This window comes from Thunnus albacares, chromosome 15 (assembly GCF_914725855.1).
Source record: "Thunnus albacares chromosome 15, fThuAlb1.1, whole genome shotgun sequence".
Taxonomy (NCBI): domain Eukaryota; kingdom Metazoa; phylum Chordata; class Actinopteri; order Scombriformes; family Scombridae; genus Thunnus; species Thunnus albacares.
The window spans coordinates 9,743,882-9,756,822 of NC_058120.1; the positions used below are offsets into that span (position 1 = coordinate 9,743,882).

The 12,941-nt window shown below is 42.6% G+C and overlaps 3 protein-coding genes across 4 annotated transcripts; 1 reads left to right on the forward strand and 2 right to left on the reverse strand.

Moving 5' to 3' along the window:
* Positions 1-1,160: 1,160 nt before the first annotated feature.
* On the forward strand, positions 1,161-4,362 carry gjb3 (gap junction protein beta 3). The gene is made up of 2 exons (XM_044374200.1): positions 1,161-1,595; positions 2,304-4,362. The coding sequence occupies exon 2, from the start codon at positions 2,374-2,376 to the stop codon at positions 3,229-3,231; it is 858 nt and encodes a 285-aa protein (XP_044230135.1). The 5' UTR covers positions 1,161-1,595; positions 2,304-2,373; the 3' UTR covers positions 3,232-4,362.
* Positions 4,363-4,901: 539 nt separating this feature from the next.
* hmgcl (3-hydroxy-3-methylglutaryl-CoA lyase) lies at positions 4,902-7,833 on the reverse strand. Its single transcript, XM_044375974.1, has 9 exons — positions 7,701-7,833; positions 7,381-7,464; positions 7,031-7,138; positions 6,820-6,915; positions 6,549-6,697; positions 6,381-6,444; positions 6,073-6,261; positions 5,837-5,962; positions 4,902-5,639 (listed from the first exon to the last, which is right to left on the reverse strand). Exons 1-9 carry the CDS (start codon positions 7,785-7,787, stop codon positions 5,538-5,540), a joined length of 1,005 nt encoding a protein of 334 aa, XP_044231909.1. The 5' UTR covers positions 7,788-7,833; the 3' UTR covers positions 4,902-5,537.
* A 1,046-nt stretch (positions 7,834-8,879) lies between these two features.
* zbtb8a (zinc finger and BTB domain containing 8A) lies at positions 8,880-12,928 on the reverse strand. Of its 2 annotated transcripts, none has more exons than XM_044375163.1 (4): positions 12,427-12,928; positions 10,293-11,170; positions 9,958-10,127; positions 8,880-9,748 (listed from the first exon to the last, which is right to left on the reverse strand). In XM_044375163.1, the coding sequence occupies exons 1-4, from the start codon at positions 12,489-12,491 to the stop codon at positions 9,431-9,433; spliced, it is 1,431 nt and encodes a 476-aa protein (XP_044231098.1). In that variant the 5' UTR covers positions 12,492-12,928; the 3' UTR covers positions 8,880-9,430. The 2 variants fall into 2 exon arrangements, with proteins under 2 accessions (XP_044231098.1, XP_044231099.1); XM_044375164.1 differs by having other exon boundaries at positions 10,293-11,167; positions 12,427-12,927.
* Positions 12,929-12,941: the final 13 nt, after the last annotated feature.

The following is a 12,941-nucleotide window of genomic DNA, read 5'->3' on the forward strand; positions in this document are numbered from 1 at the left end:
GTTTGTGGAAATGCTTTTTGGGAGAGCACTTTATCCTCTTAGAAATGATGGGCTTGGTTAAAGTTGTGAGGCATTGTATGTGATTCTAAGTTACACAAATAAACTTGACTGTACTTGACTTGAGACAAGAACTAATCCTTTATCTTTTCATAATATGTAAACATATGTTTCAAAAGATCTGAATGCAGACACCGGCCGGCAAGAGCCAGCAAGCCCTGGCACCACTAAGGCATTTTAAACAAGCTGATATTTGATATTCCTCTCAGCATTTGGGGACATAAATTTGTCTGCAATCACTGCTAATGATTGTTAGCAGTGATGTTTTCCCTGAAGAATGCAACACAGTGATTGGGAAACCTTATCTTCAAATATAAAAATAAAAATACGCCTGGTTGTAGAAGTTGGCGGATGACGTAATGGAGACAAAAGTCACAGCTCATGACAATGAGGACAAGCTTACTAGCTATTGAGAGGAGTGTTATCTGAGAAGAGCTTGGATCTGAAAAGGATGAAAGAAATACAATATACCTGCTTGAACACTTTCTTTTCTTTTTTGTTACATGAAATAAAATAAAAGAATCATAGTGAAGGCTATACATCAACAGGGAAGCAAAATATTTGTCTGGTGACCTGTTGAGAAGTTTAGTAATGGATGAATTCTCTCATTTGAATTGATCTCCCCACCTCTTCTCCACCAGCTTCCTCACCTTTTTTCTAATCACAGAACCACATCAGACCTTTCCTCCAAAAACATGTTGTCAAGCATTCGTCATACGACAAAAAGAGGCTGAGGAAATTTACAACAACAACAACAAAAAATGCATTCACCTCAGGGTGTGTCTGCCTCATAGTATACTGAAGCACTGAAAGACAAGTTAGGGCAAGACGGGTCCTGCTCTTGGAAACATTGAGAAAAAAGAAACAATGAGCCTAAACCTATTGTCACTAAACGTTTTAAATGTCGGGGTGATAGGTTTATGTTCTCTTCAACAAACACCCCGTTGAAGAGGTTTTGCCCCATTTAACCCTATCGGAGAAGATTTTTGCTGTCAGATATACTGTAACTTGTGTCTTGTGGGGACATGCTGAACATTCACCCCTTTGAATTCTCTCATTCACACTAACTCAGCCCCTCACAAGGACCCCCCATGGTCCCCAGGTTGGTAACCACACATCCGAATCAGGCGTGGTCTCTAGTCCTCATGGCTGTGATTAAATATCTGGTTCCAAAACAGATTGTCCATGTCTAGGCCTTTCTCCACATTATTCTCCAATGAACCATTCTGCGTAAAGAGTCTCTGTGAATAAATATCTGTTGTGTAAAAGTATTTGGTTTGCCACCTAGCAGCGGCCGGTGACTGGGAGAGAGAGAGAGAGAGGGGGCGAGAAAGGAAGAAAAAAAGAGTGGAACATCTGGGGGCAGCTCCAGTTGTACTTCTTTAACCACACCCACAGGCGCATTTCTCAACACTGCGCTCCTCTACCTGTCGAGAGTGACCAAATCTGTGCGTTAAAGGACTAAAACGACGTTAAAAGCATCAAAAAACCCATCGGAAATACATCTTTTAACTTAAAATGGACTAAAACGTCTTCTGGTAAGCGGAAATTCACCATAATGAGCTTTTGATGATGTGTCTGAGATGAGTCCGTTTTTTAAGTTCCCGTTTCGGGGCAATTGGAAATTATCGCTTCTTGTTGATTTGTTGATTCATTGGCTTTTACGCAGCAGTCTTTGAAACGATTATTTATCACTAGTATTAGTAGAAATGGCACATGTCGGTAGAGAGACTAACAAGCCAAGAAAATATGTCCAAATAATAAAAACAAAAAGCCAGCCCATTACGCACGGGCTGGCTTTTTGTTTGAGACAGATTCAAGTGAGTGATGTCTGCTTTTTATGAGAACAAACAGGCTAAGACTAATAGTATTTACTTTGTTTTAAAATAAATATTTGTATTATAGTTCTGAAGTTTAATATACTGTATGTACATTCTGGGTGTGTTAATAACGTTGGTCCAACTTGTTTTCTTTATGAAGAGTTTGGCTGCAGGCCTACTCATGACTTTGTTAGTGTTAGTGCTTGTTGTTAGCTTCTCTGTTAGGGTTGATAAATGAGACCTGTGGGTAATGTTCTTACATGAAAGGAGCTCCGTGAGATAATTTAGTGGTTTTAAAACGTTTGACTGAAAGGTTAGTTATTATGAAAGCCACCTGGAGTACGTTGGACAGCACCAACTCACGGAGTAAGAGCAGAGTATTCAGCAGATAATGAAAACATCCATTCTTCATTCTGCCCTGTCCAGGTTTCAGGAAAAGCTACAACCAGCAAGAGAAGAATTCCAGAGAGGGGATATTTGACTGCCAGCCAAGGACATGGATTGGAAGACCTTCCAAGCGCTCCTCAGTGGGGTGAACAAGTACTCCACGGCGTTTGGGCGTATATGGCTCTCAGTGGTGTTTGTGTTTAGGGTGATGGTGTATGTGGTGGCAGCTGAGCGAGTGTGGGGCGACGAGCAAAAGGACTTTGATTGCAACACCAAGCAGCCGGGCTGCGCCAACGTATGCTACGACCACTTCTTCCCCATCTCCCACATCCGCCTGTGGGCTCTGCAGCTGATCTTCATCACCTGCCCGTCCTTCATGGTGGTCATGCACGTGGCCTACCGTGATGACCGTGAGCGCAAGTACAGGGCCAAGCATGGTGACAATGCCAAGCTGTATAATAACACGGGCAAGAAACACGGTGGCTTGTGGTGGACCTACCTGATCAGCCTCTTTGTAAAGACGGGCATCGAGGTTGCCTTCCTTTACATTCTCCACCACGTGTACGACAGCTTTTACCTGCCAAGACTGGTCAAGTGTGACGTGTCACCTTGCCCCAACACGGTGGACTGCTACATTGGCCACCCCACCGAGAAGAAGGTCTTCACCTACTTCATGGTCGGTGCCTCGGCACTCTGCATCGTCCTCAACATCTGCGAGATCATTTATCTCATCTCCAAGCGAATTGTACGAATCATAAACAAGTTTAAGAGGCGAAATCGCAACATGGCTGTGCATCATGACGACTACATTGACGACATGTTCCATAACTGTAACATGCCTACGACGAGGTTGGACCTGAAGGATAAACCTCCATCCTTCAAGACCGCAAACAAGTCTTCTCACAGAGTATCTGCTCTCAAACTTGAGAAGAAGATACGAGCCTCTGCTCCTGATCTTTCTTGCTGATCAAAACTAAAGCAGAAATCAGGCTGAAGATCAAAAGATCAGCAGTGCTTGGGCTGGAACTCAATAGCAGACCTCAGAAAACAGAAGGACTCAGAACTGTGAGCCAAACTACAGTATGTGTCAGAGAAGATGAGTCATTCAGTATTTCATCCTGTGGGCCCCCACAATGAATGCCGGAACTATGGTTTCCACGTCAACATCCACAATATTTACAAGTCAGCTAGAGCTAAATTGATTTGTTGATCATACGTGTGGTTCCTTATTTGATAACAATAAAGGTCATTGTACCTTTTCAGCTACACCACTTCGCTCATATTAGAACATTCCAGTAAGGTTTCTCTGTCTTTCTTGTGACTGGGGTTTTGACACAGGGAGGGGAAGGAAATCAAACACTCACGGAGGCAAGACACACCTGGAAGAGGTATTCACCCTCCCTGCCAGTGTCTACAGTGATGTGTCAGAGCACCACATTGTCACTAAGTGTAAGATGAACATTTCGGTTATCTCTTTTTGATTCATTTAAACTCAAATCATGACTTTGTCTTCACAATTTGATGTCCTGATGGCCCCTTTAAGCAGGGCCCGAGTCACAGAAGAATGGTAAATGATTCTGCATTAGAGTGTGGACACTCCAAAAGTCACAGTTATTATGGCTGTTTAATACTTGAAGGCATGCAAACTGGCCTAAAATGATATTTTAACTGCATTTATTTTCTCAGATAAGATTTACTACAGAGGGAGAAGATTTACCATAAATGCATATATCATTGATATATTTCTTTATTTAAAGCCTTGGCAAGTGAACGCCTGGTCTTAGGTTTTATGCTGCACAGCCATTCATTGTACACAGACAGCCTGTGTTTTGACGTGTTCGTACACAACGTCACCTCATCCAAGACCACTGTTGATTTGAATAAGGCGAAAGGAATGCTGCTGTTGAATCCTGTTGATAGAACTGGAGCAAACAAGCAATGGCAGAGGAAGTGGGAGGAAGATCAGACACACAGATGGCTCAAGGAACAATTACACATTTTTGTGAGTCACTAATTGTCTACTGTGGAAAAATTAGATGTGTTTACTGCACTTCTTGTTTATAATGTCATTTTTATATATATTAAATTTATTGAATGTATGTTTCTGGGCTACTTATTGATACCTTATGTGAAGTGTATTTCTGAAATATGGTCTACATTTGAATAACAGTACATTTGGGACAACTGCTAGCTTTTAAAAATTGAAGATACTATCTGAACCACAACATATTTATTCCCACAATAATGTGTGACCATTCTTACTATTTGAGGAAATGAAGTTTCCATTTTCCATTTCCTGCTCTAACCTTCATCAGACTTTCATGACAATTAGCATTTGCTTTACCTTTGAATCATCATGACATGCTATTTCTGTGGTGCACTATGCATGTACGTGTGTGTCAAAGTGTTGCGGAGGCTGAGAAGAATCTCAGTCTGCCTGTCTGACTTGTCAGTCAGGTTTTTACAAGGTGCGGCAAAAGAAAAGTTTTTGTTTATTCTGAATCATTTCCTCCACAACAAACTGCAAAATCACTACAGAGACTGTAAAATATTAACCCTCACTTTAAGCACCTAATATGGTCAATGGAGGCTTCAAATAAATTACACAACAGATGCTGACATCACAACACTGAAACATTTCATTGATGAAATAGTGTTTATTTTCTAAAATCACAATCTAGCTTGATATGTACATTTTGAATATGAAGACATTTGAAAATAAATACTTAAAAACATACTAAAACTAGAAATTCTTATGAAAAATAAAAAAAATAAAGTCACATTCATAATTTCTTTCACAAGTCAGCACAATGCCCAAGTTCATAAGTTCTGATGGTTTCCACAGATAATTTCAAGACAGTGATCAAAATCAAAACAGCACTTCTGTCTTTGCTGACATCAAAAGTGAGTTTATCCATCCCTAGGACATTTTTACTGGTAGACTTATTATTTGCTTCTCTTTGATTTACCCACTGCCCAGAAAGAAATGTAAGCACACAGTACAAAAGAAAAAAAAAATTAGGTGAAGGCATGACTTTTGACAGAACGGATTGGTATGACTAGACTGATTTTACATAAGGCACTGTTGCAGCTGTGCTATCATACAGTAAATGTGCAATCAAATATTCTGTTTTTAACAGAGGGAAGCGTCAGGATCTCCCAATTAATTGAAGTAATATTTTCATACAAGCAAACCAAAAATTAGGTAAGAGGAAGGTTTATGTGGTTGAAGAGATATACAGTGAGGGAAAGAGCCCGTGCTTTGGCTTCTGCCTACAGTTTGCAGGTAGCCTGTGCGACTTTGGAGTTTGTTTTCCTGTTGATGGTCCGACAGATGAAAGCTCCAGCATCCATCAGCTTGGAGAGGTCAACTCCCTGAGATGAAGACAGAAGGTTAAAGTGAGTCATGTCAAACTCAACAATTTCACATTGTGCACAAAGGCAAAATTACAACTCAAAACTAAATATGCAGGGCATCAGTTTGGTTCCTGATTATCAAAAAGAAAGTAAAAACAAGAGTAGCATGTGTACTCTGCACTATAAAGGAACATAAATAGAGTGCAGCTCCTTACTGTTTGAATCCCAAGTCCATGAAGCATATAGACTACATCTTCAGTAGCGACATTCCCAGAGGCACCCTGGGCGTAGGGACAGCCTCCCAGTCCAGCTATTGATGAGTCTACCACACTGATACCCATCTGCCAAACAAAGAAAATGAAGTCAACACTGCATTGATAATAGATCAGCTACATGCAAATTCTATCACACATTTTCAGGTGGGAGTAAAACAACCAGAGCCAAGTCTGACCTGCAAGGCTACCAGGATGTTAGCGAGGGCCTGGCCGTAGGTATCGTGGCAGTGCACTGCCAGGGCACTGACTGGCACCTCTCTGCTCACTGCCTGCAGCATTTCACTCATGCTACCTGGATTGCCCACTCCGATGGTGTCACCTAGGGAAATCTCATAGCAGCCCATGGAGTACAAACGCTTAGCTACCTGCAAGATGGAAACATAGAGAGTTAGAGCTGGTCATTAAAATGTTATTTGTATTTTTGTTAAGGCATGAGAAATAGATTTCTGAGAGTTTAGGTTATGTAAATGTAGTAAGATCTCACATGTGCAACTTTTTCAGGTGCCACTTCCCCTTCATAAGGGCATCCAAGAACACATGACACGTAACTGCAGGGACAATAAAAATAGATGAGACTCGTGCAAGGATCAATCACTGTACTTCTGATGATTTAAAAGTATGTTCAAATTTATGGGCAAGCCAATAATCCTACCCTCTAACTGGCACACCAGCCTCTTTAGCTGCCTTCATAACCTCGTCAAAGCGCTGTAAACTCTCATCCACTGAGCAGTTTATGTTCTTCTTACTGAAGAGCTCGGATGCGGCGCCAAATATGGCCACCTCTGAAGCTCCTGCCTTCAACTGTAGTAAGAAAGAGCAAGAAAAAAACATTTTTGTTAAACATTTGTGAAATATTTAGACACAGCACCTGCATTATGAGAAACTGGATGTACAGTATGTCTATGTTGATGCTTGACACTCACAGCAGCCTGGAAGCCCTTGAGGTTGGGGGTGAGGACTGGGTAAGACACTCCAGGTTTCCTACGAATCCCCTTCATCACTTCCAACTGGTCTGCCATCTGCAATTCATAAAAAACAAACAACAGAAACCCATTAGTGCTGGAGAGTTTCTGCACTGCCCTAGTGGGGTGTATCAGCAATTTGCATATAGGAGCTCTGGGAAAACAAAGTCACCTGTGGAACCCATTTTGGTGATACAAAGCTGGTGGCCTCAATGGCTTTCAGCCCTGAGTCTGACAGCATGTCAATCAAATGGATTTTCGTCTCTGTTGGCACGATAGTCTGAGAGTGGAAGCAGCAAAACGAGAAGATAAGGAAAACTTGAAAAGCATTTGACACTCATATTGTTTCCCCTGATGACACAACACATGAGCTATGCACCTGCTTTAAAAAGTTTACTAATGCTGAGCAGTGATGGGTAAAAACAGTCTCTTATAAACAGAGTTAACAATAGACAGAGACATATACAGCCTGTGTTAGCTGCTGTGTAATTAAATTAACTAAATGTTGTTACATAACATTACCTTCTCATTCTGAAGACCATCTCTTGGTCCCACCTCCACTATTTTCACCTTTTCAGGAAGTGCTTGACCTGCTCTTAGGCCAGCCTATACAAAACAAGTCACAAACACAATTTACACGGTTGTAAAAGTAGCCGTTAAATTAGAAATAACTAACATGTTAAGCTTGAGAAGTAAAGATAGTACAGTAACAGCTAGTTAACAAACATTATGTAGGTTGAACGTAAAGGACGCTAACAGTCGGCTGTCCAGCCAGCAGTATAAACATACACAGTTCAAACTGCAGGGGAATAAAAAGCACAACAAAACCTCACTGCTTTCACCTTTGCTGCGGAGTGAAACGCCAGGTGCTGTTGACCCATAGCTAAGTTTAAAGTGCTTCTGTTCACAAATCTCATGACGGTCGCCATTATAGTCCAGCCTTCGGTCTGACGTCACTTCTTCATCTAGTCTCGGAGGCCCCTCAGCTGATGAAAGCACCACGTGGGCGCCATCTACCGGTCGGTGATTGGAGGAAAACACTGTACGAGTCAGTTAATTGATAAAGTCTATTAATTGGAAACTTGTTAATTATCATGTAAGTTACAATACCCATTAAGGCTCGAGAAATACATTCAAAGCGCCTGAAACCTGGTTTCTTCAGCTATAATATCAAATATTCAGACTAAAGAAATATTAAAATTAAAGTTCAGGAACAACATTCTCATTATTTAGGAGTTTAACCCTCAAAAACACACATAATTAAAATATTTAGTTGTTTAATCAGATTCTACAGTGGCCTGGCAACATAAGCAAAAAACCCACAACAGGCCTTTTTCACAGCAGCTAAATTTGGAATTCAGGCATTAATTTTCTTTATTGCTTTCTTTCCTGTGCTCTTCCTATTGTGACATGTCGAAAGATTTTCTGTAAAAAAGCCTACTGTTATTAGATCTTGATTGAAATATTGCGAAATTCTGATGCATACAGTAGAAACACATCAACTGTTTCCAGTTGAGGCCCACCCACTTCAAATCAGTGAGAGGAGCACAGACAGAAATATCTCATTTAAAAATAATAAAACTGTTGTAACATTGATGGGAAGAAATGTGCTCATGTAAAACCCCATCACTCAGTGACAAGTTGCTTGAGAAAAAAGATTTTCGGGGTCTTTAATCCTGTGTAAAATGTAAACTCCAAAATGTTTTGGTTTCATGCCTTGTCAGTTTTTGTATGAACGAACCTAAACGAACCTGAACAAACCTGACTCAAAGTAATTTTGAGTCAGAATGAACCTGATTCACTTGTAATTTTGCTGCAACAGTTTGGTCAAATTTTCAACATTATGAACACAATTTAAAGCTATCTGTTAAAAATGTCACACTATATCTTGAATGACCCTAAAAAAAGACCATAACATTTCTTTTATTGCAAATGTATGTAGGTCTGAGATCGGACCTACAGAATCTCCAAGGTTTTTAGTTTAGTTTTCTGAAAGACATTCAGGATGAAAGGCCCAGACATAGAAATATAGAAAAATATCTTTAATGTGTCAAAAAGTAAAAAAAGAAATAAATTATAATTGGCTTTACTTCATAGTGCATATTGTAATCAAACATAATCTTAAAGAGCACTGCAACAGTGAGACATTGAAAAAAAAACAACTCTGCTCTTGACTTTCATGATATCCTTGTCATTTTGTTTTGCTCAAGTGCCAACTTTTATCAAAGCAGAGTCCCAAAAAGAAGTGAAGGTGTTTTTCCATGCATATGAAAACATATATCATCATATAACTATAATTGAAGCAAAGGAAACACTGAATATGCATGCTTTGGATACTGCATATCTTTATAAAGCTTAACAAAAAGCAATCAGTTTTATCACAAAGGTCAACAATCTCTTTGAAATTAATGATTAACCATTAAACTAATAGGATAACTAATATATCATAAATGTGTGTATTTACATTAGTGGATCACATATTTTATGCATAAATTCTCTTGCATGGCTTTAACACACTCGCACACAGTCAATATTCGTGCATGCCTCTGCATACACACACTTTGGCCCCGTTTCACTGCAGCTCCTCATCACTGTCGTCCACTTGTTGGATGATGAGGTCGGCCCCCGAGTCTTCTGCCAGGTCGTCGTCATCGGTTACCATCCAGGTCCTCTTGGTGTCCTCCTCCTCCTCCCCATCCACACCCAGTAACAGGGCCGGCTCCTCATTGGTCCCCTCTAGACTGTCCATGGGGATATTGTCGCAACCCACTTCCTGGATGCACGCGGTACACATGCGGTAGCGTCGTGTGCCCTCACACACCACATGCCCTGTCTCCTCCGTCACCTGACACTTACACTTCCTGCACACCAGCTTCCTGGCTTGATGGATCTGTGGAGGGACAAGAAGTATTAGAACAGACAGAAATGTATTAAAAATGAATATGTTCAGAAATTTGTGTTATATTAACTGATGTACAGATTGTCAACACCGATACATATAAGAGAGTAATGAATTCTTTGTTGTTTGACCCTTCAGTAGAGCCTGGTACCAATTTGGTATCAGTTTAAATATCACCTCCCAGTTGTAACTGTACTTACCGTCTCGAAGTGGCTGCGAAGGTGCTCCAGGCGAGTAAAGCGTTTATTGCAGGCCTGACAGGGGTACGGCCTCTCCCCAGTGTGACAGCGCAAGTGACGCTTCAGGTCAGCCTTCCTCTTCACCGTGTGTGTACAGAAGGGACATTTGAAACGCATAATGGGGTTGGAGTCTGCAAAGAGAAAGAGGAACAGATCAGTGCTGTGGCTTTTCATGATTTCTACAGTACTGGTACATGTCTCTCTGCCTTAGATGAAGTATGTTATTCCCTTTCTCATTTCTCTAGAAGGTAAAAGGACTATTGATTCTCCATTTTCTCTCATACTGCCTAACTCACCTTTATTAAAGTGTCCAATAACACCTACAATAGGAGGTAGAGTGGCATACAGCTCCTCTGCCTTCTCAGCCTTTTGTGTCCTCGCCTCCTGGATGTCCAAGTCTTCATGCTGGTTGGAGCGAGTGCTGTTGGGCGTTCTCCTCTTAGACGCACCTTTACCTCGCCGACGCTCTGATCCAGGCAAAGTATACAGGGGGTCCTGAGGGTCCTGCAGGTCCTCTGACTCTGTATTGAGCTCATTAGCAGGGCTGATTGGGTTAGTCTTCAAGTCTGAGCCTGAAATGTCCTGGTCCAGGTCCTTCCCCAAGAAGCTGGACTGAGATCTGGAGTTGTCACGGGTCCAAAGCGCGGGCGGTGGGCTGACAGAGGAGGGGCCTTGCTGCTGCTGCTCTGAGGTCTCTTCTCCGGCCCCACTGGTAAAGCTACAGGTCTCAGACAAACTGAGGCAGCGGTCGCTGTCTTCATCTTTCACGCTGATGTCCAAAGAGGATTTGATGAAGTTCTTGCAGTAGTTGATGACATTGTTCATCTGCAAGTAACTGGCTGCAGACATCACTTCAATCACATTGTGACTGGAGAGGTCCAGCTGGCCGGAGTAGATGAAATCCAGGATGACGGTGAAGGTCTCAGGGCTGAAGACATCAAAGGTGGCGTTGACAGAGTCGGACAGCCCGTCGGGCCCCTGGGACAGCAGCATGCGGAAGTAGCCGCTGCTGGCGAACAAGACGTTGCGGTGGGCCCTGAAGAGCTGGCCCTCCACCAGCACACTGCAGTCACAGAAAAGCTCTTGGCGGCGTTGCTGGTTGAGCTGCTTCAGCAGGTTGCTTTGGTGAGCCACTGTGATGTCAGCGGTGTTGAACCACCTCTGAGGCTGCCTGCTGGAGACAACATGACAGCACTCACTGGCTGTGTATGCGGCATAGACTTGTTCTGCCAGAAAAAAAACAAATCATAGAGGCCTTGCAGACCATATGGACACTCATTACTCATTACACTTTTGTTTTTGTGATCCTGAATTAACAAGCAAAAAGTCTCTATGAGCCCATATGCATGTATAATGTATAATTTGCAGTCTGCATATTAGGGAAGGAACCATGGGCTCATGGAGTGTGATACACGAGACCTTGTGACAGTCTGCTTACCTTGGAAAATGTTAAGCTGCAGGCCGAAATATTAACTTAAAACACAGTAATGAAACCCCAGCTGTCAATTATCTCCTGTCTTTGTCTCTGCACTGGACCAGCTCCAGCTCCGCAGACGGCCCGCCCACATGACTTCATTCTGCACTGTCATTGGCTGGACGAGCCTTCAATCAAAAATCTTCTTCTAATGGGCTACACCCGACTCCAGTCAGAGAGCATCGGGTGACAAAACCCTGTAATCATCCCTGAGGGAGGCAAAAGCGCGCATGAAATCTCTGACGTTACAAACACATCAGACTGATGGGGAGAGAAAATGAAACACAGTAGCCGGACATGCGATTGAAAGAGAGAACAAAATCTGCCGCAACCTACATAGTAGTTGTTCTTTTTTTATGGTAACCTATTTTCCCATCCTCATGTAGACTCTACATTACACGCATTCATTTTTAATTATGCTGGCTGACAGGACTCCGCAGCGCCCGATAACCCACGGTGCAACGCCCGCCCGCAACACACTACAGTGTCCCTCATGTCACACGAAACCAAGTCTAATATCTTACCCGAGCTATTCCCCGTTAAATCAGACATCAGTCGACCTACAAAACGACATGAGAGTGCTGCAGTCCTGCGAGAGAAAAGCGGGCAGCGGCGCACCAGAGCAGCCCAGTCTGTCCTGGAGCGACGCCCACTTCAGGCTCCAGCCAGCACACAATAGAAAAATAGACACAAACCTCCAGCAAGAGAGCATGCTGCGTGCTGATAAATAAATATATTCACACAGTACATCAGCCTGAGGATAAGACGCGCTAACACGCCCGTTTTCATCCTTCAAGACCACCCCCACTTCTCGCCGGAGGTCCGGAGCGCAGCGAGCAGCGGGGAGGATTTGCCTGCTGCCCAAACCCAGCGACTCTTTCCCAGGCGTGAGGTGTCGGCAGGACCCGCTTACGCCCCACGCCGTGATACCCCGAACAAAATCCATCGATACTCACTGGTGGCTTGATTCACCCGGCGCCCGGTAGAGTCTATTCGCCCCCAAGTCCGACACCATATCCATTTTTAATTTATTTTGCTTTTTTTTCTCGTCCAGGGTCCACACTCAGGCACTTCCTGCTCAGCCCTAAAGACCGAAACCCGGTTAGAGCGACTGGAGCACTGTGCTGACGTGGGTGTTTATTAACTGGGTGCCCGAGGGTTCAAGGAGCCATTTAAAGCCCCAGTGCCCCGTGTAAATGTCCTGTAAGAACAGAATATTGATACTGAATGCCGAATGGCCCAGTCTGATCATTTGAGTAATATTCATACAATAATGCTGCAGGGACTTACAGCCTCTCTGTGATCCTCAAAACCTCCTACTGACCTTATAAGACAGGCAGCTATCTGTACTAAGCACCTATTGATATATTTATATATTTTCAACTGAACATGGCAAATTTAAGCACCTACCTTGTTAAAAAAAAACAACTTTAATTCTACTATTTCATTATAACTCAGCAAAATTAACTTA

Bases quoted from the DNA above. Each gene is read 5' to 3' on its own strand.
- gjb3 (XM_044374200.1), top strand. From the start codon at position 2,374: ATGGATTGGAAGACCTTCCAAGCGCTCCTCAGTGGGGTGAACAAGTAC.
- zbtb8a (XM_044375163.1), bottom strand. From the start codon at position 12,491: ATGGATATGGTGTCGGACTTGGGGGCGAATAGACTCTACCGGGCGCCG. The intron at 11,171-12,426 runs GTGAGTATCGAT...TGTTGTCTCCAG, and splicing joins CCGGGTGAATCAAGCCACCA to CAGGCAGCCTCAGAGGTGGT. The intron at 9,749-9,957 runs GTAAGTACAGTT...GTCCCTCCACAG, and splicing joins TTCGCAGCCACTTCGAGACG to ATCCATCAAGCCAGGAAGCT.
- hmgcl (XM_044375974.1), bottom strand. From the start codon at position 7,787: ATGGCGACCGTCATGAGATTTGTGAACAGAAGCACTTTAAACTTAGCT. The intron at 7,465-7,700 runs GTGAAAGCAGTG...TGTTTTGTATAG, and splicing joins CGTTTCACTCCGCAGCAAAG to GCTGGCCTAAGAGCAGGTCA. The intron at 5,640-5,836 runs GTAAGGAGCTGC...TCTTCATCTCAG, and splicing joins ATGGACTTGGGATTCAAACA to GGAGTTGACCTCTCCAAGCT.